At 41.4% G+C, this 25648-nt stretch overlaps 1 protein-coding gene across 2 annotated transcripts in view; it reads right to left on the bottom strand.

Annotated features, from left to right (window-relative positions):
* HS6ST2 (heparan sulfate 6-O-sulfotransferase 2) overlaps positions 1 to 25648 on the bottom strand; it is a 354205-nt gene that overhangs the window by 63389 nt on the left and 265168 nt on the right. Inside the window, exon 3 of one of the 2 annotated variants that reach the window (XM_018044214.1) lies at positions 9361 to 9393. The exons of the other annotated variant lie outside the window; for it this stretch is intronic. Coding sequence (XP_017899703.1) covers positions 9361 to 9393 — 33 coding nt within the window. The remainder of the gene's footprint in view (positions 1 to 9360; positions 9394 to 25648) is intronic. 2 annotated transcript variants of the gene reach the window in all.

Genomic DNA, 25648 nt, shown 5'->3' with positions numbered 1-25648 from the left:
AATTACACATGTACATGGGCTTCCTTTGTGGGTCAGCTGGTGAAGAATCTGCCTGCAATGCAGGAGACCTGGGTTTGATCCCTGGGTTGGGAAGATCCCCTGGAGAAGGGAAAGGCTACCCACCCCAGTATTCTAGCATGGAGAACTCCATGGACTGTATAGTCCATGGGGTCGCAAAGAGACACGACAGCAACTTTCACTTTCACTTAGACATATACATATATTTCAGTAGCATTGTAAAATTGACACTGAAGGTGTTGTACAGAAAGGAATAGATGAGGCTAATGGAACTTTCCTTGTGAAGGGCTTAACATGAGGTTTTATGATCTCTGAGTATTAAACCACATGGTTCTTCAATGATATAACATTCTGTGGTTTTCAGGGAATCTTCATTCAAAGCTCCTATCCTCCCATCTTATTTCATTTTCTCATAAAACATACCAGCACTTATAACTAATTAATTTTAGGTCTTCTTAGTTAATTTCACTCTTATGAATTTCAGAAATCCCTCAGTGTTTCCTGCATAACCAGAAGTTAATTCCCTTTAATTAGTCAAGAAAGGTTATTTGAGCAAAAGAACATCCAAGTAATCACTTTCCCCTGCTTAGGTTCAGAAGGTAGGTTACGGTCTAAAAGGCGTTTGGGAGTCAGAAAATGATTCCAGCCAAAAGCATCACTTAATGTTCCTTTCTTCCTTGTAGCTTTTACTCCTTTTCATGCAAACAAGCTGTAATGGGCTTAAGAAACTCTTTATTTTGCCTCATGCATCATCTCTGACATTGTCAAATCAATTCATATGAAAAAATCGGAGAAAGACTATGTGCAGGCTCCTCATAAAGTCTTATGTGCATTTACATTTTAATATAGGAACAATCAGTAAAGGCCATTTACAGGCTCATTTATGCCCGTTTAGAATGACTCTGACATTCCAGAGCTGTACATGAGCAGCCTTCTCTTAGGGCTCCTGACAAATGAACACGAGCTCTCGGAGAAGAGAAGGTAAACGGTGCCCCATGGCGAGCAAAAATCAAGTTGGAAATTGTAAAAGCTATGAGAAAAAGACCAACAAGCTACCAAATGCCATTCACACATGCTTTCTGGCATACCCACGGCCAAAATTCTGAAAGTTGAAAAGTTTTCAAACTGTATCAGTCTTTGATAAAGCCCCTTTATAATTCCAGTGTCTGGCTGACGAGGTGATGCTGAGCTGTCCGGAAAAATCAGTGCAGTAAATTGGATGCTGAGCCAATGAAAGTGAAGGGACAGGAAGCCCCATGGTGCCACGGTGACAGTCATTTTTTCCCTAGGTGCAATTTTAGGATTTCGAAGAAAGGCTATTTGCCAAATAGGAAATATTTCAACTCTGGAAGGGGAACAGAAATAATCTAGTAATTCCTACCTTGTGAAATAGTGTTTTCCATTTTATGTGCTCATAAGATCTCCTATGATATATAGTTGTGCTACAAATGCTCTGGACAAGGCAGTGAGACCAAACTAATGGAAAATATTGCACGCAAAAAAGAAGGCCACCTAGAAGGGTGAACTAGAAAGATAAAGCAACAAACACACCTGGAAAAGATTCAAAGTACTGAGAACCTAAATTAAAAGACGTTTAACTCTTTTGCTGGAGAAAGGGCTAGCGCTATAATTAAGAATGAGCATTAAAGAAATAATATATATAAAAAAGAAATGATGTATACATTTAACTGTGGAGCCCCAGTCTATAGCCCTGTCTTCACTTATTTCAACTGAATCTTGCATTGCAGGCTCTATTTCCAATGCAGCTACTCTCTCCTCTTGGTGACCTTGGACTATCAGCTGCCCCGAAGCCTCCAAAATATATGCACTTTACCTATTGCTAAGGGGTTTTGCCTACTTTCATTGATAAAATTCTTTGAGAATAATGAATTACCAATGCTGTGAACAAAAGTAGCACCAAGAATTAAATAGCAAAACCAAGCAGACAAGCAAGCATAATTCCCAGCTAGCATAGGTAATTCCAAATCAAGGCACCGGAGGGGATGCAGTTGACCTGAATTACAAACTAGCTGGGTGTGCTTAGATAGGTCATTGTCTTGGTGGGGATCTATTTCCTCATCGGCACAACCTCACAAGCTTTTAATAAGAGCCATACAGGAGCTCCCTGTACTGTCTCCCTCATTTCTTTCCTTAAGCCCAATTCTTCTTCAGTGTCAATATCCTGTGAGAGCAGATCAAAGATGCACTTCTTTGGAGATTCTAAACTCTCCTGGATCTTCTTCTTCAGACTCTCTGACCACAAAATCATGCCCGGCTCTTCTCTGGAAAAGAGTGAATTCCTAAAATCTAATCATGGAGCTGATTCTTGTATTTATTTTACTTTCTAAAAGATGTCTTGGATGTGGACCATTTCTAAAGTCGTTATTGAATTTGTAACAACATTGCTTTTGTTTTATGTTTTGGTTTCTTCACAGAGAGGCATGTGGGATGTTAGCTCCCCTACCGGGGATTGAACCCACGCCCCTGACACTGGAAGCCTTAACCACTACACCATCAGGGAAGTCCCTGATTCTTGTGTTTAGAACATGGCAGGTATCTGAAATTATAGAACAGCGGTAACATAGAAGGGCACAGCAAGGGTATTTCAGATGTTGGTGACTTTCTAGCTCTTCCTCTTCTAGTTGTCCAAGCCCACCTTTCCTGCTTCCCCATCTTCTCCCACAAAGCCCGGTGCAGCAGATGTAGGGAAGGTGTGAGGAAGTTAGGGAAGGCTAACTTTCCAACTTCAGCTTTGGTTCCTAACTGGGCTTTGGCGAGGTGCTGAGGCAGACAGCACTGCCATGGCTGCAAAGAGCCCTGAGTGGCCCTCTAAGAGTTAAGACACTTTTCCTGGCACCTGAGACATGAGAGGGCAAGACCTATGCTATGTCATTGTGAAGCCAACTTAGAATGCCTTCCTTCATTTTAGTAGCATTTGGTTCTTCTTGAAGATTTCCTGTGGGCAATCTGAAAAGTCCGCGAATTTTCAGATATTCTCATAAGAAGTTGACAGTTGCATCTGTGGTGTTGAACTATTGCCCTGGCTGGTGGAGGTTAAAACAAGAAGCAACGTTTTAACTTCTTGTGACATTTACAAGAATTGTAAAGCTGGCTTTTGCTGGAAAACTTATGCTTAATCTAAGCAGTTCTGATACGCTGGAAAATGCTCCTACACATCCACTTTACAGAATTAAACAGAATGTTGCAAAGAGATCTTGGATTACATTTCTGAAAACAACTAATTGTACCACTTTAGATCTAAAAGAACCCAGAGATCATCTACTTTGAACACTGCTTTTATACATGAAGATACAGGCTCAGAGAAAGGAAGTGGCATGGCTAAGGTCCTATAGCAGAGAGACACTGGTCTCCCAGTTCTCAATCCAGGGCTCTTGCCACTACAGAAGTAGGCAAAACCAAATGCCGCCACAATTACTAACCTTTCATACCCATGTTTTCTTTCAAAAGGTAGTTTGTCTTGAGTAACAGAAATGCTGTGAGTAATCAAGAGAAATATCCCTAAGGGTTAGTGGACCTATTTACATTCTATGACAAGAAGTAGGTGAATCTGCTAAATTCTAATGCTGAAGAAGATAAGAAAAGTACAGAACAGAAGTTTAATAAGGAGCACACTCTGGGTTACACTTCAGGACAAGCGAAGGGGAGTCGGTCCTAACGACAGAGCAGAGAGAAGCAGAAAAATGAGAATTGGTACTGAAACCAGTAAAGTATGAAATACAGGAAACCAAAGGGCCCAGGCAAAGTGTTAGCGAAATCTGTATGAAACCTATAAAAGCAAAGAGCAAAATCACCTGGCTCACTCTCCATCTATCCACTCATTCTCTGTCCACTTTTATTTTTTTCATGACATGTATCACTCTCTGAGATTAGTTTGTTCATTTGCTTGTATATTGTTTATTTTCTATTTCCCTCTAATATGTGTGCACACACCCATTCATGTACACTCACATCCCTTAAGAAACACAAGAGGAGAAACCTTGCATGTTTTATTGTCCCCAGTGCCTAGAACAGTGTGTGGAACACAGTGAGTGCTCAGTAGATACATTCTGAATGAATAAATAGAAGTTAGACTACAACTGGTGAAAGCTGTGAGAACAGACATCCAAGATTATAAATTCAAGGATGTTTTGAGTATTCTTACTTTCAATCAGAATAAGAGAAGTACATCAACATCTCTAGCTCATTTAAGGCAAGAGAAATAGGAATTTTGATCAATACATGCACCATTATTATGAGAGCTCTTGTGCCATGGAGGTCATAAAGGGGGTGCTGGCACAATAAAAGGGGAATAGTGCTATCTGCATATCCATAGGAGGACTTTTGGGGCCTCAAGTTTGGCTTTCAAGATTACAAATGCAATGAGGGATCTTTGGGACCTGAGAGTAGCCTTGAAGTGGACTTTGAAATTAACAGCTGGGACTGACAATACTTCATACAAGACTTGCAAACAAAGGGCCATGCCAGATTTCTAAAGGATAAGCTGGTGTGCACCCAGGGAGGCAAGGAACTCACCCAGTTTTCTAGACCATTACGTTTTGGAGGGTCTGATGACCTCTGCATATTCCATAGGTAGTAATTCAAATGGGGGGACTGTACTTAATTTGGGGAATGGGGGAATGAGGTCACCTTCCTTCATAAGGAATATTGTTCCCAGTGCTAAAGTTATAAGCTAGGTCTGTAGTTTCTATAAGAATAGCTCATTTACAAAGAATTATTCTAACAATACTAGGCAACAATACTATTAACAAAGATTTGTTTATCTCTTTGCTCTAATTAAGTTTTAGGTCAGATAAAATTATTCTTACTCTGGCCTAGAACACTGAGAGCCAACTTGAAATGTGAAAAACCAAAGTAATTCAATATTTACTAAATTTAAAGGAAGTAAAATAAAATAGAAGTAAAAGTAAAATAAATTTGAATTTATGCACATTCTTTTCCCACTTCAGCAGTGGCGTTATTTTCCTTAAGTCCTCTTTTGTCATTATGATTTTCAGCAAGGTTATAGTCTCAGAATAACTTGTCATACGCTGCAGATGTTTCAAGACCAAATTAAACTCTCAATGCACTTGCATATAACTAAAGAAAACTGTATTAGACGCTTAAGGACAAAGACACTACACACTCTGTATTGACAGCCCATTGTTCCACAGACAGCATGGCATCTGGAAGGTGTCCAGTAAATATTTGCAGAATAAATAAAAGAAAAAATCGATCTACCATGTGATAGAACTATTTTCCCACATTCAAAATGTCGGGCATGTCTGACCCAGCCTGTGTGTATGTGTCTATACACATAGTGCTCTCAAAATTCCCACATGTTCATCCTTCAGGATGAAGGCATTATCCTTCCTCTGGGCACGTATGTTTGTATAACAAAACACTGCAGCAAGATTAACCATATAGACTGTCCCAAGAAAGATCATTTTAATTAACCTTTCCTCAAACATACCAAACTACCAACACTTAAAAATTGATCTCAGTTTTCACTTAGGAGAACTGTTTCTTCTCCCTGGAAAATATATACCTTTGAAAGTTTTCACTGCCAATTTATATCTCCAGTTCATAATCATAGAAATTCACAATTGACTTATCATGCTTTCCATGGAAACTCAGTGTGAGCCACTTGCCTAACTTAGACTACTTTTACTTCTGCTCAGATGAATGCTCAGCACGTCTTCCTTGTTTTTGACCCTTAATACTTCTCGAAGCTAGAGCCCCCCATCTGCATTTCTGAGGCAGGGTGACAAAAGCCAGACTACACTTCAGCCTCCTAGGATATCCTGCCCTGGAGATGCTCACCAAGCAATTGGAAATTGGAGCTAGCCTGGAGCTCCGGAATAAGTTAAGGAGAGGTCAATTTGGGAATCATTAGTGTAGAGGTGAAAGGTGAAGCTATGTCAGGAGATGAAATTACCCAGAATGAGCACACAGCAAGAGAAGAGAAGCAGATCAATGACAGGACCTTGGGAATTGCTCCACTGAAAGGAGCGGGGTGGGAGCGGGGAGAGGCTGTGTGTGTGTAAAAGAGATCCAACAAAGGAAACTTAGGAAGTGTTGAGAAGAAGACAGGAGGTGAACCAAGATAAATTAGGAATGCTTTCAAACGAGAAGATGTATAAAAGTTCCAAAATCACCAAAGAGTTCAAGAACACTAAAGCTGGAGGAGCCACTGGATCTTTAAACATGTCACAGATAATCTTGGAAAGCAGTCTTCTGGGTGCCGTCCTTGTGAACTCTGCGTGACCATATGCTCATGTGTACAGGTGTATATGCGTGTGCTCCAAAGCATCATAAGATGAAATATAAGTGTTGCATGAGACTGGTACTAGGTATGTGAGACAATCATGGTAATAACCATTACCACTTATTGACTGTTTACTATGTGCCAGGAACAGTGCTAAGCACTTGATATGCATGATCTCAATTTAATCCTCGCAACAACCCTGTAAGGTGTTTACATGTGAAGATACAAAGTCTGCAGAGGCTAAAAAAATGACTCAAGGTCTCAGTGCTAGAAAGTGACAGGCAGCACCAGGATTGGACCCAAGGACAGTTTGACTCTAAAAGCCCATACTCCCAGTCACTGAAGAAACACTTCCATATGCTGACATTAGCGACATCATCCGTGTATGAAGGGAAGAGAGCTGGTACGTCAGTTGAGCGTCTCCTATTGACAAAAGTACTTTGACAGAGCATCTCCTTTCACCCGTATACCATCAACATCATGGCTATGTTTGGGTTAACTTTATGAAGGCACATTTAAAGAAAGGATTCACTTTTTGGAAAAGAAGCCGAAGTTGTATAATTTCAAAACAACCGTTTATCATTCAAATGTATTTACTACAATAGCTCCCAAGGGTTTGAAAGTTTTTTTAAAAAACTGTGGCATCATTGATTGGGTGGTTGTTATTGACATTCAAATTACTGTGTATCAAACTCATCTGAAAAGTAAGGGAATTTGATAGGGTAATTTTAAAGGCCTCCTCCAGTCTTGACTTTTTATGATTCTCATATGCAGGTCTAACGCCAATCATTTTAAAGGTACAAAATATGAAGCAGAATGGAAAAGCAGCAGCAGAACTGGTTTATGTGTCAGCATCCTTTTATTCTTTAAATTTATAGAGGCATACTGTTAAAATATTATTTAAAAAATTCAGTCTTTGGTTGTTCAAGGCATTGATTGTGAACTTAAGTAGAAGCTTGGAAACTCCATCACAAAATGATACCCTGAAAATCCAGGCAAATAATTTTCTTGCAGCCAATTGCAGACCTTATAATACAGCTGGCTATAGGGAAAAGAGAGAGAGGGAAAAGAGAGAGAGAGACACAGAGAGAGAGAGTTGCAAACACTCTGGCAGTTAATGTTTTTGCTGTCTATAGAAACACAAATGAGGTTCTGGTCTGAAACAATTAGCCTCGCTGTTAATTGTGCATGTGTGTGGCAATAATGCAAGGCATTTGGGATGGCTCCCACTGATTGTTCCCTTTTTTCTCTGGATTAGAAAATCCATTCAGACAACTAAATAATAGCAAGCATTTATGCAAATTGTCAATTATTAGACGGAGATAATCATAATCTTGTATATTTAGAAAACTAAATGTACAATGGGGATTACCAAATGAATTGTTGCTTCATTTCACCAGTGGTCGAAAAACATGCTAGCTTTGCAAATAGTTTTCATACATCATTCAGTCCACCAGAATTAAAAATGGCTCCCATAGACGTTTACCAAAGCTAATTCTCTTCCATAGCACCATCTGTGTTCTTCTCTTCCTTTCTCACAAACTAATAGCAGGTAAATTATTCTGACAATAGTTTCTGGTCAAACTACTCAGCCCCATAATAAAAATAAAGAATAAGACATGACTTGTTTTGTTATATAGCAAGCTTATTAAGACAGAGATGATTCTATCATGGAGCAAAATTTATTTATTTACTTTATTTATTTATTTATTTATTTATTTTTTTGAGCAAAATTTAAAACAAATATAAAACAAAATTTGCAACATTTTCTCTGTGAAAGCAATTATAGGGATAACAGTCTTTAGGTTAATTGGCTATTATCTTAATGGTCACCCACTCTGTTTTATTTGACAGATGAGGAAGTCAAGGCTTACAGCAGACATAGGAATTGAGCAAAGTCACTCCACTAGTTAGTAGCAAAACGTAGTACTCTTGCCACCATGATACACCCAATCCATGAGGCTCAAATGCCCTCCTGTACTAATATTGTGTGATTAGGTGTCTATACCATTTATCTCAATGAATTAAACCTGACTATGTAATTAAATCCTGAATTTATGCTTCTCAGATGTCAAATAAATCCATTGAGACCCTAATGGGAATATGGAAACCTAGCTACTGAAAGCCAAACTGGGTATCTAAGATATGGTCAATCTATTCTATTTCAGTGAGAGTCTTCTCTAGTAGAAGAAATCCAAAGGCTATAACCTTTGCTCTTCCTAACTTATCTGGCTAGGGAACAAATAATATAGATAGGTAGGAAGAGAAAGTAGAGACACTGGTAAATCCTTCTGGAGCCAATAAACCTAGAATAGGCCAAATACAGTACTGGTGAGCAGTATGATCTTAGAAAACCATGTGCCAAGCAAGGAGAGCCACATTTACAAAATGGCTGACAATTCTTCCAGCTTCCTCAGCACTGATGGCATTATGACGGCACAGCTCGCGGCAGCAGTCGTTGCCTGGAAGACTCTATTCTGTAGCATTCTCAACAGCTCCACCCCAGCCCTCGACCCAGGAGTTAGAAACTTTCCTGTGTTTGATTAGACTTGCAGAGTTCATGTCACAAAGGTCCCTAGCCTATGGGGTTACGCTACCTTGCAAGTTTACATATGTGCATACTTTACAAGCCCTGATACTTTCAAATAATTCATCTCCCTTCAGTAAAATGCTGACCTAGTTGTTTCCTAAACCACCATCCAGGTGAGTGACAGGCAGGTGCACCTGAAGCGCTGTGGAGAACGCTTTGTTGATGGTGGGGTGGGGTCTTCATAACAGAACACTCCACAGTGTCTTCCGATTTCAGCAAAAAGGAAAAGAAGCTAGTGACCTACTGCCCGACTGGGATGCTGGCCATGAACTTTTGCCTTGCTTCTGAACGAGGTCAGCTTTCAGACCTGAGACTATATGCCTGGGTCATGTCAGCTGTTTTAAACTAAAACAGAAACCTGGAAAGAATCTATCCAAGTGGAAACCTAACTATTTATTGTATGGAAAGTAAACTGATGGGCAATGGCAGAGTCTATATATTCTAGCTCACTTGGGTTTAGTTAAACTCAAAATCCATTGTCACTTACCTTGCTGCATCTAGAATCTGAAAAATCCTCCACCTGTTAAAGGAACAGTAAAACCAGGTGCTAGCAAGAGCTTGGTAAGAGAGGAATTAAAATAATAAAAGTTTTCCATTTTGCTTTGATCACATTTTTTTTTCAGCTTTCCAAACCTCAAGGCAACAGCTCATGGATGGCTCCCTAATTCTGTTCCCCACTAGCTCCTCTCATGTAGTGGGGAGATTAAGAACCAGAGGGCTAAAAGGGACAGGGCAGTGCTGAAAGTCAAACCTCTGAAGGGCTACGGGCTGAGAATGAAAGATCCCCCATTCAGTCATAACTAATTCCACTCCCTGTCACACAGGCAATGGCAATCTAAGCAAAAAACCAAAGTCAATAAACCAAAACCAAGACCATACCAAACCAAGCACTGTGGCATCACTAAAATGGAAATGCCTGATTGAAAGGACCTAGGACGAATTTACAGGGATTTTTCATATTATCAAGGATATATGAAACATAAATAACAAAAAGAAAAGAAAGAATGATTAGACTTTGTGGATGTTCTTCCAACCGATGAAAATTCAAAGCACACAGAAAATGATACATAAATCATCACTAGTTCCTTCCACCCAAATGCAAGACATCCATCAGTGTAAGCAATGTCTCTCCATTAAAAAAAATACTCAGTTGCTTTCATGTTATATCTTGAGTCACAAAATACTAATTCTACTATGTGGATTTCTGATATTGGCAGGACTGGGAAGTTGTGCATCGGACAATTGCTAACCTGAGAGTGCAAATGGGCTCAGATAGCCTTTTGTTTTCTGCTAAGCAAAGGATATTATAATATGCTAATACTTTTGTGCCCATAGTGAGTTATATAGCCTAGACATTTTCTTTGGAGGAATATTTCTTTACATTAAATATGTCTTATGGTTTTAGAGGTGAGTTAAGAGAGATTTTCATAGCATGGCTAGCAGACATAGCAATAGGCCTTGCATCTTTGTTTGAGGAGCAACATATGGCTCTTTTATCATCAGCTATTGGCATGGCTAAGGCCCCCTTCCCTGGTTCTGTGAGTTGTGAAGCCTGGTGGAGAAGCAAATGTGATGAAAACAAAAGTAATGTAGTTAGTGACATCAGATTTGTTAGACAAGATACCTACATTAGCTGACTTACCATCCAGGGCCCAATGTGATCCTCTTCCATTCCAGCCATAAGAAAGAAGTAATCTAGAATGTTCTGGCCTACCGAGACTTAATTTCCCTACACAGTGAAGAAAGGCTAGTATCTCTTCTACTGCACTCAGCCTTATGAACAAAAAATACATCTTTGGGTGAAAAATAAAAATAACAATAACAACATGAAAACATAAAGTTATATGTTGAATCTTCATGCTAGAAAGTTCCAAAGTCAAATATATAGCACTTTCCAAAACTCTAATTCTATTTTTACAGCTTTAATAGAAATCCTCAAATAATATAAGTATGTACATAATTAATGTTATGGGGACCAGATCAAATTTAACTTTAACCAGAGGAACTACTGCCTCTTGAGATTTTTTTTAAAATGTCTTTGTAAGCTTCTCAGCTGCCTATTAAAATTTGCCCAGGGATTACGCCAAGAAGACTTTTGGAAGCGCATTGTCTTACCTGGGAGTCCAGGTTGCCAGAGGTAGATTATTCAATGGTGATCCAGGAAGATGTTATAGGTGTACCAATCAAAAGGGTGGACAGTCAACAGAAGTGAATCAAAAGCCATGCGGAGAAAGATAAAAAGGAGAGGCATATTGATTAGAAAAAATGAATTAACATGAGGAATCCATTTTACACACACACACACAAACACACACTCTTTGGGAAGGTTCTTACATGGAATCTTTTTAAAAAGACCTTTTAATAAAGTGAAAGGACAATTATGTAATGTGACATTGTTGTTGCTGTTGTGTAGTCACTCGGTCAAATCCGACTCTTTGTGACCCTATAGACTATAGCCCGCCAGGCTCCTCTGTCCATGGAATTCTCCAGGCAAGAATACTGGAGTGGGTTGCCATTTCCTTCTCCAGGGGATCTTCCCATCTGAGGGATCAAACTTGCATTTCTTGCATTAGCAGGCAAATTCTTTATCACTGAGCCACCAGGGAAGCCCCATGTAATGTCATAGCGGTACTAATTATCACTACAACAGCAATCCTATTACAATATACAAGTGTATCAAATTAACACACTGTACACCGTAAATTTACACAGTGTTATATGTCAAATATATTCAGCTAAAAAGCATCCCCACAAAATATCTATCATTTATTATGTAACAGGCATTGTTAGAGGCACTTAAGGATCCAGCAGTGAGTAAAACAGACACAAATCTCTGCCTTCACAGAGTTTACAGTCTTGTGAAAGATTTTTCCTTACACCATCTGTTTGGAGAAGAGTTCCCACAGAAATATACTGTCTGTTACTAACTCTAAGAAAACATCTCTTCTCATTTTATTTATGTCTTTATGTACGAAGAACACAACCACTGGCATCTGATTCCACATCTGGATTGGAAAGGCTTCTCTTTCTGATCAGGAGAGACGTGATTGCTTGTCACGAGTTACCCATGTGGAAAGTCCCTCCCCAAGGCTGTTAAGTCGAGTTTCTTTTCAATGAGGGCAGTTGCTGTTCACAGAACTCCAAGTGTGTGTACCTTGAAATACTATGAAAACAGGAACTCTAGAGGGCAGCTTTGTAATACTGAGGTACCGCATCCTGGCAGAGTTGGTTTTTTTTTTTTTTCCATTGGATGCTGTAGTGTTCTGTAACACTCTGAGACTGGACTTGGCACCTTTCAGCAAACCACCTCCTGAGAAAGCATCAGCAAGTGGTAACAAAAGGGCCTGTGGGGCTCATGCCCATGACCCAGACACTGGCTGGAGAAGAAGCAGTAACAGTAACCCTCCTCTAGGCCAAGGTTCAAGATGGAAGTAAACATCTCTCAGTGACAGCTACTACCTGAAAGTCAAATTAGCAGGGAAAGGAAAAGATGAAAATGAAGGGAACACATATTGATATATATCAATGGAAAATGGGAATTGAGAGGTTGACACAGGAGCCCCAAACTCTAGATGGGGAAATTTGCTAACAAGAAACCTCAAATGATGACACCTACCCCCTGGCATTTACATTCAGAACAAAAATGAAGCTATCTAAGCACAGGGAACTATATCCAATATCCTGGGATAAACCATAATAGAAAAGAATATTCAAAAGAATGCATATACATGGATAACTGAATCACTTTGCTATACACCAGAAATTAACACAACATTGTAAACCAACTAGTTCAATTTTAAAAAGTGACACTATCTATTCACTTTGATATTAAGGATCCAAATTAAGACATAGGAGAAACAGGATGATGTAAAAATCCAAGACCCTTTGCCTAAAAATCGGTATTCCTGGTTTCTAATCCAGTTTTACCAATGACTCATTTGAGCTTGGGCAAATTCTCTTCTCCAGTCTCAGGGAGTCATACGAAAAGAAGGATTTTCACAAGGTGGTTTCTAAGCATCCTCCAGTTCCAGTATTTTTGTAATTCTCTAATAGATTTGCCTTTCATTTTGGTGCCAAGTTAGTTAGAAGAACAGCAATCTCTAGTCATTTTCTCTGTACAACATGCCATTAGCAGTTCAGAGAGCCCAGAGCCCCACAGTCTGAGCTTATGAGTAGAGGAAAACATGGCCAAAACAATAACAGCCAATGTAGCCGATCATCATTCTGTCCAGGAAAACAGCTTTGTTTATTTGCAACAGAGAATGGCTGGTTCTCTAGGATGGAAAAGTTACACAAGTAAACTTAATTGAGAATAACAGGGAAAATCTAATTGATAAACAACTGATTCCCCCTCCCCTTTTCTCTTTCTGCTCATGCAGCTGCTCCATCTGCCAGGAGCCTAGGATGTTGCTGATTGCTGTCAATCAACAGGGACCGCCAAGCCACACACTCCCAGATAAAGGCTTTCATGAATGCTCAGATTTGCAAAGGGTGGTTACAACCAAACAAACAAAAAAAAAAACCCTACCAACACTGTCTTGGTCTGATTGCTAATCTGCGGCAGACAATACCCCGTGGGAACCAATTACTGACCACTGTTCGTTCCAGAGACGCCAAGCCAACAGCACATTCAGGCTCTCTAATTTGTGACACTGGATTGCTTTGCTCTCACATCTGGAGCTGCTGTGCCCCTGATACCCCCACCTTATCACCATGTAGGATGCCCTTCCACTCTTGTCTTGGTCTGACCTAATACACTGCTGCTTAGTTACTGGTCAACTCGTTATTGTATCTCTGGCCACATCTTCATTTGATCTCTGAAGGCCAAATATAGTACATCCTAGTGAAAAAGTTTTCTGCATGTTGAACCTGGTCCCCTAAATGGGAAGGTGTCCCATGCACAGAAAGTCCCAGGTAAATGACTCATTTTTTATTTTGTTTTCAAATTTTATATTTTATTGCTAATTATCATTAGGTATTTTAAATTTTTATTGAAATACAGATTTACAATATTGTATTAGCTTCAGGCTACCTCATGTGAAGAGTTGACTCATTGGAAAAGACTCTGATGCTGGGAGGGATTGGGGGCAGGAGGAGATGGGGACGACAGAGGATGAGATGGCTGGATGGCATCACTGACTCGATGGACGTGAGTCTGAGTGAACTCCCGGAGATGGTGATGAACAGGGAGGCCTGGCGTGCTGCGATTCATGGGGTCGCAAAGAGTCGGACACGAATGAGTGACTGAACTGAACTCAACTGATACCACAAAGTGATTTAGTTATACATATACATATGTGTGTATAAATGGCAGCTCTGCTCTGTGACCCCTTTAAGCCCACTCTCCAGAGGGGAAGATGGCTCTTGGGTTTCCTATCTGCAATGAGGATGTTGGATTAGGTGCTTTCCCAAAGGCCATTGTTCATTAGAACATTTTAAGGCTTTATAATGAATCTGACTCAGTCCAGAACCTATGAATAGAGCCTGGGTTCTGAACCAACTGAGGCTGAAAGAAACACTCTTGCATTGCTCTAAGAGACTGGGGGCCAAAGGCTGAGTGGACAAGTTTGTCTTCAGTGACCCACTCTTTCCATTATGTCTCCGGACCTCCCTTGGGTCCTCAGGGAACTGCACTTGCACATGATTGTGACCTTCTAGCCAGTGCCCAGTATGTAAATTAGGTGTGACTGGGCTTCCCTCGTGGCTCAACTGGTAAAGAATTTGCCTGCAATGTGGGAGAACTGAGTTCAATCCCTGGGTTGGGAAGATCCCCTGGAGAAGGGACAGGCTACCCACTCCAGTATTCTGGCCTGGAGAATTCCATGGACTGTATAGTACATGGAGTTGCAAAGAGTCGGACACGACTGAGTGACTTTATTTTTAAATTGAGTGTAATAGGCCAGTTTGGGGGGAACTATTGATGGCTGAATTGTGGTCACTCTCTAAGGTTGTATTTGGACTGGGTGGTCACATCTCAAGGAGTGACCAATATGGGCAGATCAGCTGCTCTGGGCTGTCAGATCCTTCTAGTACCATCTCGATCAACAGCATGGATTCATTCTCTAACCAACGTGGGATTCAGAACTCAGGTGGTTGCTATAAACAAGTGGTTTCAAAGGTCTTTCTACCACCACCAGTCACAGTCTCTGAGGGGTGATCTTTTATTTAGTTAGTCTTTGGATGATCTTTTATTTAGTTAGTTTTTTGGGATGATCTTTTAGAGATCATAAGTGTTGCAGTTAATGCTGCTGCACAACCTTCTTGACCCCCGAGTCTCTGCGGACTTGCTACAGATCACAGAACACCTTAGTGGCAGGGCTGAGACCAGGACCCAGATCTATAGGTCCCCTTCCCTGCTGGTGTCCTACCCACCCCGCATCCACTATCAGGCAAGCAGGCGTCTGTGTCTCCACATACAGCCACATGGCCCTTCAGAGCAAGTCAAAGAGCAAAGGCTGCAAAAGACTGGGAAAATAGCCCTAACAGACCCCCAAGAGTTTCAATTCTTCCTTTCTAGTAGCTTTGAAATTGTAAACGCATTTTCCTAAGCTGCTCTCTCAGGCTGTTTTCTGCCTACACGCACGTTGATTGCATCACGTGGTAACAATCAGTGATTCTTCTGTCCTTTCCCTTGTGAGAAAGAATACCTAATACCTGGGTTCTGTATTGCCAAAACACCAAGCACAAAGTGGATCTGATGAGGAAGACGACTACAGTCTTTTTCAGAGTGTTTTCTTATCTGTCGGCGAGTCAGGCAATTCTCAGTCGCAGAGGTCTTCCCTAAGCTGTTTGTTGTCAGCTGTCCTTACAGCAATGGCTCTGTCGGCTCACCCCGACCCCTGTCCATCAGTTTTTAGTAAAATCCTCCCATTTTGGCATCATAAGAGTGCCCTCTAGCGCTGATCTAATTAAGAACCTGGAGGCCGAGGGATTCTTGTTTTCACGGGAAATGGGTCTGGCTGTATCTTGTCCTTGGCTATGCCAAGACACATTCTTTCTGAAGCATCTCTGAAGCACCTACTTGACAATGCAGTCGTTCACAAAGGACTGAAAGGAACAGTCTGCCATTGAAACAAACCAAGCAAAACAAAAACCAAAAAAAAAAAAAAAAAAAAAGAGAGAGAGAGGTCATTAAAGAAAACCTCCTGAGATGCATTCTGACTCATGATGTGGGGGCACTGTTTGAATTATCAAAGGGGGTGCACAGATGCAGGCTGACTCCATCAACTGAAAGTTGACAGTATTTCTTAAAAGTTTTTTTTAATGTATATAATTTTAAAGGTTACTTTCCATTTACAGTTATTACAAAATGTTGGCTATATTCCCCCATGTTGTACAATAAATTGTTCAGCCTATCTTACCCCCAATAGTTGGTACCTCTCATTTCCTCTCCCCTATCCTGCCCCTCCCTCCACTCCCCACTGGTAATCACTAGTTTGTTCTCTCTATCTGTGAGTCTGCTTCTTTTAAAAAGCTGACAGTGATTTTTGAATGTGTTTTTGAGTTCCCTAGATGCAAACATCTGTATTTGTACGCTAGGTTTCAGTAATGTGTTTCTTCAATTTGATTGTACATATGCTTTTGCTTCCAAGGAAGCATAGACCATTAAGAATCCCTTAGAAACGTTCTGGGTATAACAGGGCTTGCTTTCTGATAATAAGAGCCTGCAAAAGTTTCACTTAGAACATAAACATAAATGTGCATGCGTGTGTATTTCTACAGTCTATTTTATCTCATTTTGTCTCCATCTTTCAGATTTGGGGATCTGGAAGATCCACAACGAGTGTTATCTCAGACTAGTTCAAATCCTCCAGGAAGATTTCCACTGTGCCCTTTACATTCTGCTTCACAAGAGACTGCTACTCTACTGAATCCCAAATACTGGATGCTGACACAGACAAAGAATGGCAACCTGCCAAGGTGACACAGAACTGCTTCATTCACATTTTCACATGTTTAAAACACAGAGCATGACAAAGTCCCTAACAAGCAAGGATTTGGCAAGTGCAAAACTAAGAATCGAGATCATTCTCAGGAAATATTCAGCCAAGTCATTAAGAAGGTCAGACAGTAATGACACGTGGAATGTTCCATCCTGGACATATGTCACTTGCTTTCGTCAAGTAGCTTCTAGCTCTGCCAACCTCAAAGTGTGGTAGGAGCCATTGGCTTGGGTCTGAAACTGTTCTCAAGCCAGCCCTGAACAAAGAGGGAACTGGAGCCAGCACAGGCTTCAGAGCTGACAGAACTGTGTTCGAATTTCAGCCCTCCAAGTGTCTTTGGTTGCTTCAAACCCGTCAGTCTCACTTTTCTCAAAATTGTGACCTCCTTGGGATCTCCAATAATATCTGACAAATGGCACAAACCAGGTGCTCAACAAAACCTGCTGAATTTACTAAAACCAACCATTTTGATTTTTAAATAAATGAAAAATACCCTTCACTGTCCAGATGTTTGGGACAAAGTAAGAGAAACATCGGGCTAATGGACTCCATTGGTATACATCTGTGTTGACTGAATGGATCTGTCCACAACACGGAAAGTAAACTGGATTCTCAAGGGGAAAAAAACCTCTGTTGAAGACGTTAAGCTACTGTTGTTCTTGCTCACATAGACCTTGCTGCTGCTAGTCTCTATCGATGTGACAAAGCAAAAGGTCCAGGGCTATCCTAGAGATTCCCCATTTATGAATGGATTTGGCTTGGTGCTATTGATGTATGCACCACTTTTTGAAAATTCATGATCAGTTCGACATTTTTGTGGACTTTGGACACCTTTCCAAATGTGAAGATGTAGCACCATTGTTAGGACAAAGCCTCTGTTTTCATGAGGAAGCTGATTTCCTTTTATAGCAGGAGTCTCAGTTTCATATCTTACCTGAAGTTTCAAAACTAGGTAACAAAAACAATGTGAGTGTTCCTGCCCCCACAAATCCAAAATATGGGACGAATGTGCCAGAACACCTGGGAGAGTACACAGTTATCTTTTCTAGAAATCTCGGAAATTATACCTAAATGACAAATAATAACAATCATACTATTAGCTATTAAATAATGAGTACGTCCTACATGCCAGGCACCATGCCCTTTACAGGAATTGTCTCATTTCATCCCAAGCGGAAGTCTATACTCATCGTACACATGATAATACTGAGCCCCAGAGGGACCTGCACAACTAATCACTCAAACCCAGAGTTGTAGGAGGCCAGCACCCAAGCTCATTGGCCACTAAGCTGTACTGTACCTGTGAGGTAGGCATCATTTTTATCTTTTTATAGGTAAATTAGGTGAAGCTCAAACAATTACTTGCTAAAAGTCACATATTTAATAAGTGAAGGCGCTGAGATGAGAATATTCAATATACCCTGACTCCTCATCTTTTTTGGAATTATAATTGATTTATATTTCAGATTATATTCCATTATAGTTTATTACAAGATGCTGAATCTAGTTCACTGTGTTATATAGTAAGTCCCTATGGTTTATCTATTTTATATATAGCAGTTTGTATCTCTTAATCCCATACTCTTAGTTTATCCCTCCCCACCTTCCCCTATGGTAACCATAAGTTTGTTTTCTATGTTTGTGAGTATGTTTCTGTTTTGTATATAGATTCATTCATATTATTTTCTAGATTTCACATATAAGTGATGGCATATAATATTTGTCTTGCTCTGTCTGACTTACTTCACTTTAGAATGATGATCTCTAGGTCTATTCATGTTGCTGCAAATAGCAATATTTCATTCTTTTTGTGGCAGAGTAATATTCCTATATGTATCTATACCATATCTTCTTTATCCATTCATCTGCTGATGGATATTTAGGTTACTTCCATGTCTTGGCTGTTGTAAATAGCGCTGCTATGAATACTGGGGTGCATGTATCTTTCAAATTAGAGTTTTGTCTTTTCTGGATATATGCCTAAGAGTGGGACTGCTGGATCACATGGAAACTGTATTTTTTTTTTTTTAAGAACCTCCATACTGTTCTCCATAGTGGCTGTACCAATTTACATTTCCATACCCAGGATAGTAAGATTCCCTTTTCTTCACACCCCCTCCAGCATTTGTTATCTGTAGACTGTTTGATGATGGCCATTCTGATGGCCACACTGATGACGATCAGTGTGAGGTGATAGCTCATTGTAGTTTTGATTTGCAATTCTCTAATAATTAGTGATGTGGAGTATCTTTTCACGTGCCTGTTGACCATCTGTGTGTTCTTTGAGGAAATGTCTGTTGAGGTCTTCCACCCATTATTTGATCAGATTTTTTTGATACTGAGTTATGTGTGCTGTGTCAATTTGAAAATTAACCCCTTGCCCTAACTCCAAATCCTATGCCTTGCCTACTGCACTGGGTCCCACACCTGCACGAGGTGCACACGTGGAAAGAGTCAATGCGTATAATCTCTCTGGGCACACCAGACCAGCACTGGGAGGGGAGGTTGCCCTCTAGTTTCTATACAAACTGGCAGCATGCTTGGAAGTGATGTGTTGTGTGTTGCTCTTCAATGGTCCCCAGGGACCATTTTTCATTTTGAATTTCAGAATAAACGTGCAGGCTATGAGTGCCAAGCACTTGAATACACAAGGAAGAGAGGTTGTAGCTCATTTGAAGATGAAAACCTAGTGTAAATCTTCACCACAGCTATGCTGTTCCCCTAGGGCATAAATCACATGGCAGTGGGTGGGCCAGTAGCCTGTGAGGAAAAGAGGTTGGCAGGCAGATCAGTGCTCTCTGTGTCTCTCTCTCCTCCCTCACAGCAGAGTCGAGGTGAGGGGTTTTTTCCTGCTATTATACCTATATTTCCTTATCTTTAGCAAAATTCATTTAAATCATGTATATCAATATGTTAAATTATATGTAGGTAGATGCCCATCTAGGAACTAAGGGCATACGAGCTGTCAGCTAAGTGGGATGATGCTGTGGGTTCTGTGATTTCTTGGTGTCTGAACACAAGGAATCCAGCTGAAGTCTGCATACAGCCCTAAGCAGTACTCATATGCATAGCTACCCTCAAGGAGTCCCACTTCAGCCCCACAATGATAGCCCCACGGCAGCAGATCAGTGTCTCTTCTGAAGCGGGCAGTCCCCAAGAGTCAGAGGAAGAATTTGGAACTGCTCATTTGAAGCTGGACTTGCTGAATCGCTAATTGCCCAACTGGCACATCATCGGGCTACTTGCTCATTCGTCCTGATCGATGTGGGTTAGGGAGGTGGGCAGTGGGTATCCTGCCAGCAGTGGAAAAATCACCAGGAAGCTGCGTTTGTGGAAACCGAATTGTGGTTTCCCAGTGCACACATTCTCACCAATCTCCAACTGCCCAACTGTTGGCAGTTGCCTTTCACATTCTGGCTTTGAGTTACTCTGCGCTCAGCCCCTCATCAGGTAGGTAAAGATCTTGAAACCCACACGAGCTGCTGCTAGAAGGGAAGCCCAGTGTAAAGAAATCTTTCTCTAGAGAAACCCTTTGAATATATGTCAGGGTAGTTATTTTAGGTTGGGGAAGGAGATCTTTCCCAAAACAAGAGAACATTTGCCTTTGATTCAAACGTTATTCTTTACTCTTCTGACCCATATCTAGATTTTAACAGATTTATTGGGATATAACTCACATACCATATAATTCACCTATTTTAAAGGGTACAAATCGGTGGTTGTTAGTATAGTCATGGATATGTGGAGTCATCACTACACTCAGTTTTAAAACTTTTCCATCACCTGAAAAATGGTAGCTGTTGCCCCCATGTCCCCCTACCCTTACCATGCTCTGACCACCACTGATCTACTTTCTGTCTCTGTGGTGGTTGGTGGTTTAGTCACTAAGTCGTGTCCGACTCTTGCAACCTCATGACGGACTGTATGTAGCCCGCCAGGCTCCTCTGACCATGGGATTTCCCAGGAAAGAATACTGGAGTGGGTTGCCATTTCCTTCTCCAGGGGATCTTCCTGACCCAGGGATTGAACCCAGGTCTCCTGCATTGCAGGTGGGCTATTGCATATTGCCACGGGCAGGTGGATTCTTTACTGACTGAGCCACCAGGGAAGCCCCCTCTGTCTCTATGGATTTTCTTATTTTGGACATTTCAAGTAAATGGAATCATCCAATGCATTGCCTTTTGTCACTGGCTTCTTTGACTTAGCATAATGTTTTCAAGATTCATCTTTGTTATAACATGTAACAGTACTGCATTCCTTTTCATGGCCAAATAATATTCCAGTGTACGGGCATCCAAAGTACAGACATAAATTAAATGTATCTAAACAACGTTATCCCTGCCCACTAGACAACCCACAGGCTGTCGTGAGCACCTGCCTCCTGTTATGGTACATTTATGACTAGCACCATGGGGGTACATCGTGGAGATGAATAAGAAGATACAACAAAATGACCCAACAAACATCTATTGAGTGTCTCCTATGTGCCAAGAATGTGCTGAGACATGCAAGGATGAGCAAGACACTCTCTCTGACTTCCATGAGCAAATGGTGAGGACAATAGTGAGGAAAACCATGCATCATAAACAGTAGATGTAGTAGCTGAACAGACATAAATACCAAAAGCACCAACAGGCTGTGGGAAGCTCATTTTCCACTGGGCAGGAATCCTGGTGGAGGATGAGGCTCTTGAATCCACAAATATTCAGACTAGCCCAAGAGAGGGCAGCAGCCAGGGATTCGGGTGTTTTGTTTGTTTGGCATATTTTTTAGTTGAGATGAAATTCACAAAACATGAAATTAACCATTTTGAAGTATACAATTCAGGAGAATTTAGTACATTCACTTGTGCAACCACCACCTGTCTCTAGTTCCCAAAGGAAACTCTGTACCCATCCAGTAGTCATTCTTTCTTCCCTCTGCTCCCCTCAGCTCCTGGCAATCACCAGCGTGCTTTTTGTCCCTAGGGAACTGCCTATTCTGGATAATTCATATGAGTGGAATCAACAACACATGGCCCTTTTATCTGGTTTCTTTCACTTAGCATAATGTTTCTGAGGTTCACTCATGGTACAGTGTGCATCAGCACTTCATTCCTTTTTATGGCTGAACAATATTCCATTGTATAGATGCATCATATTTTGTTTATTCATTCATCCTTCGATGAGTATTTGGGTTGCCTTAACTTCTTAACCGTTTTTTGAAAATTTTGAGAGACCACAATCGGAATCTTTTTTTAACACCAAAAACATTTTATGTTGGGGTACAGCTGGTTAACAATGTTGTGATAGTTTCGGGTGAACAGTGAAGGGATTCAGCCACACATATACAAGTATTCATTCTCCCCGAACCTTTTCTACTATCATGATTAATGCTGCCACCAACATTCATGTATAAGTTCTTCAATGTGCCAGTGTGTTTTCATTTCTCTTGGGTATATATCTGGTAGTGGAATTGCTGGGTCATATGGTAATTCTATGTTTAACTTTTTGAGGAACTGCCAAACCATTTTTCCACAGCAGCTGCACCATTTTACATTCCCACCAGCAAATTACAAGGGTTCCAGTTTCTCCCAGAGATTCAATTTTATTTCATACTCCAAGAGAAGAGTTCCATTAAATTGGAGACACCCAATTAGCCCAAATGACTGACCCTATTGCTGGGCATTAGGCGCTGGGCCTCTTAATTAATGCTTAGGCTGGTGGCAGAAACAAAGCAAATGAGGACAAAGAGGAGAGTCCTGCCACAGCTCTGGGAGTGCCTTGGCACATGCTCACAACCTAAAGGGGAAAGCATGCAGGTAGGCCATGAAACCATTCACCTGACCCACATCAATAGAATTCACAGCATCTTGCCTGCCAAAGTGGGAGGGGTGCATTCTCAGCTCTAAGAGCCAAACCCTGCAAAACCCAGGAGGTGATTGTATGAAAGAAATGACGTGAAATCAATAATGACTCTGACAGTCATGGAAAGAACAGCACGGCCTTCTCTATTAGACAAGAAATTGGAAGAAGCGTCCATGGGTTATGAGGGCACTTAGATCCCATGATATTTGGCACCAGCTTCTGTCCCTTGGAATAAAGATCTGACAGATACCTAGGAAATAAATAATAATGATGAATGTTGAGCTCTAAAGATGATGGCATATAAGTATATCACGGAAACCTACCCTTATAGGCTTGTCTCTCCCCTGTAGTAATGAGACAGTTCAACCAACATTGAATCCCCTCCTCCTCCAGCCTATATCACTCCCTGGGCAGGTGAGCTCCACTCTGAAACAGGCTTAAATCTTTCAAGCTACACAGTGCCATCCATTTTCCTGAGCTGAGACTGTCACTTGCCAAGATGACGTGCCACCATCCCAAAGAGCTGAGACACGAGCCCGTATGCCCCTCTTCAAAGCCCTAGAGGCTCTCTTGGGGGAGAGGAAGCCTCAGGGAAGCATCTCAGTGATCCCTGTCACCTATCAGATCCTTGGGTCTTCAGTAACCTAAGATTTTATGTGGGTGCATTTCAAATACTTTAAGAAGCACAGCCCTCTTTTCAAACAAAAATCTCCCAATGACTCCAGTATATAAAACCCACAAAAACTGAGCTGCTTTGATTTGAAGAGGGGGTGCGGTGAAGGGAAAGGGGATGAGAGCAGAGCTGCCACTTATTGGCCCCAGGATGGGCAGCGTACACCTCCACAGGGCACCATTCATGTAGAGCTGCAGTTCTCCGTGACCCATTCCGGGGTCCCTGAGGTCCCCCTTTAACAAATATATGGCTGTATGAGGCTAGATTTTCTTCATATCCTTTGACCAGAGTAACATTATAAGAAATGGAATGCAGAAGCTGATATGAGATTCTGTCTTCTATAAAGCCAGATATCAAAGAGATTTACAAAATATAAAACATTGTCATTATTTTTTTCTGCTTTGGAAGTCAGTTTATTTTCATAAAAATTTTATGTTAATATGTAATAGACGTTTTCTTAGAGATAAAACTAAAATCACTGCAGATGGTGACTGTAGCCATGAAATTAAAAGATGTTTATTCCTTGGAAGAAAACTTATGATCAACATAGACAGCATATTAAAAAGCAGAGACATTACTTTGCCAACAAGGTCCATCTAGTCAAGGCTATGGTTTTTCCAGTAGTCAGCTATGGATGTGAGAGTTGGACTACAAAGAAAGCTGAGCACCGAAGAATTGATGCTTTTGAACTGTGGTGTTGGAGAAGACTCTTGAGAGTCCCTTGGACTTCAAGGAGATCCAACCAGTCCATCCTAAAGGAAATCAGTTCTGAATATTCATTGGAAGGACTGATGCTGAAGCTGAAACTCCAATACTTTGGCAATCTAATGTGAAGAACTGACTCATTTGAAAAGACCCTGATTCTGGGAAAGATTGAAGGCAGGAGGAGAAGGGGATGACAGAGGATGAGATGGTTAGATGGCATCACTGACTGAATGGACATGAGTTTGAGTAAACTCCGGGAGTTGGTGATGGATAGGGAGGCCTGGCGTGCTGCGGTTCATGGGGTCACAAAGAGCTGGACACAACTGAGTGACTGAACTGAACTGAAGCAGAGTTAATACATGTTTTTGAAAATTGCTCGGTTTAAATTCAAATACAGTCAATACCAATAGATATATGCCATATAAATAAAACCTCCTTTGAGCCTCAGTAACTGAATGTAAAAAAGTCCTGATATGGAAGTCTGAGAACTGTTGACATGCACTATGCTGTGAATGAGAGTTGTGCAAAGCCTGGGGGTTCTAGGGGGTGGGCTGGAGGGTCTGAGTTCTGCATGCTCAGCCTCCTCCCCACCTTCCATGCCCCTTGAGGAAGCCCTCTGGATACGTCTTCAGAACCCCAAGGATCCAAGTTTGAAAATAATTGATTACTCCAGCCCTCTTACTTTAAAAACCAGGAAACGAGGGAAGGCAAGGGTTATGGATTTGTAAGGCAAGAACAGCTGGGGTTACATCCTGGTCTTCTGCCCTTGGTTCTGGATTCAGGGTCTCTCCCCTGCCTGAGCTGCTATGAAAATAACCACAGCAGTGCTCACTGGTTGAACTTTCTGTGTCGTCACTATGCTAGGCAGTCTATAATATCCAGCTTGAGCCACCCCCCAGTGCCTTCTTGTTCCCACTGGGCAAGCACATTTGGCCCAGAATGCTCCATGTTTGCTAAATCCACACGGAGAGAAAAGCAGGCAATGGGCTGTCCGCCACCCCCACCCACCCACCATATTCACCTCTGAATCAAGCCAGCCCTGGCTTTCTCAATACAAAGAATTCAAGCTGGCACCGGCTTCCTGAGCACATCTTGATAAGCAGCATGCATCCCACCAGAGAAGGGATTTTTTTAAAGCCAAGAATCAATTAATGTAATCTGGTTCCTGTGTGGTTCAAGAAAGTCCCACATGGGCAACAACTCGGGACTTAAGAGCAGGGTCTTGGCAGTTGGCCATGCGGTGACTCCACAGAGGGTGCCTTTGTGTCTCCTGCCCTTCTGCCCAAGGCACACCTCCAAACCTTTGAAAAGACTGCTGGGTAGGAGCAAACTGGATATAGTGTTAGGCTAATCCTTGTACTACAAGAGTGGCAACCACAGGGCACACAGTGCCTGAAAAATATCTAGGTAAAATTCTCACTCATCTCCCAAAATGACAGAGAGGGCCTACAGGGACTGGCTAGGCAGGACGCCAAGGTGGAAGTCCACCTCAGGATCACCTGGGAAGCCATTTAAAACACCCAGGACTGCGGGGCCCTGGAGCAGGGGAAATTCTGCTTTCATCAGTCAGGGATGGATGGCTACTGCACACTCCAGCTGAGAAGCCAG

The sequence above is a fragment of the Capra hircus genome, assembly GCF_001704415.2.
Source record: "Capra hircus breed San Clemente chromosome X unlocalized genomic scaffold, ASM170441v1, whole genome shotgun sequence".
NCBI lineage: Eukaryota > Metazoa > Chordata > Mammalia > Artiodactyla > Bovidae > Capra > Capra hircus.
Note: the sequence above shows the minus strand (reverse complement) of the source record. Positions and strands in the feature narration are given on the sequence as shown.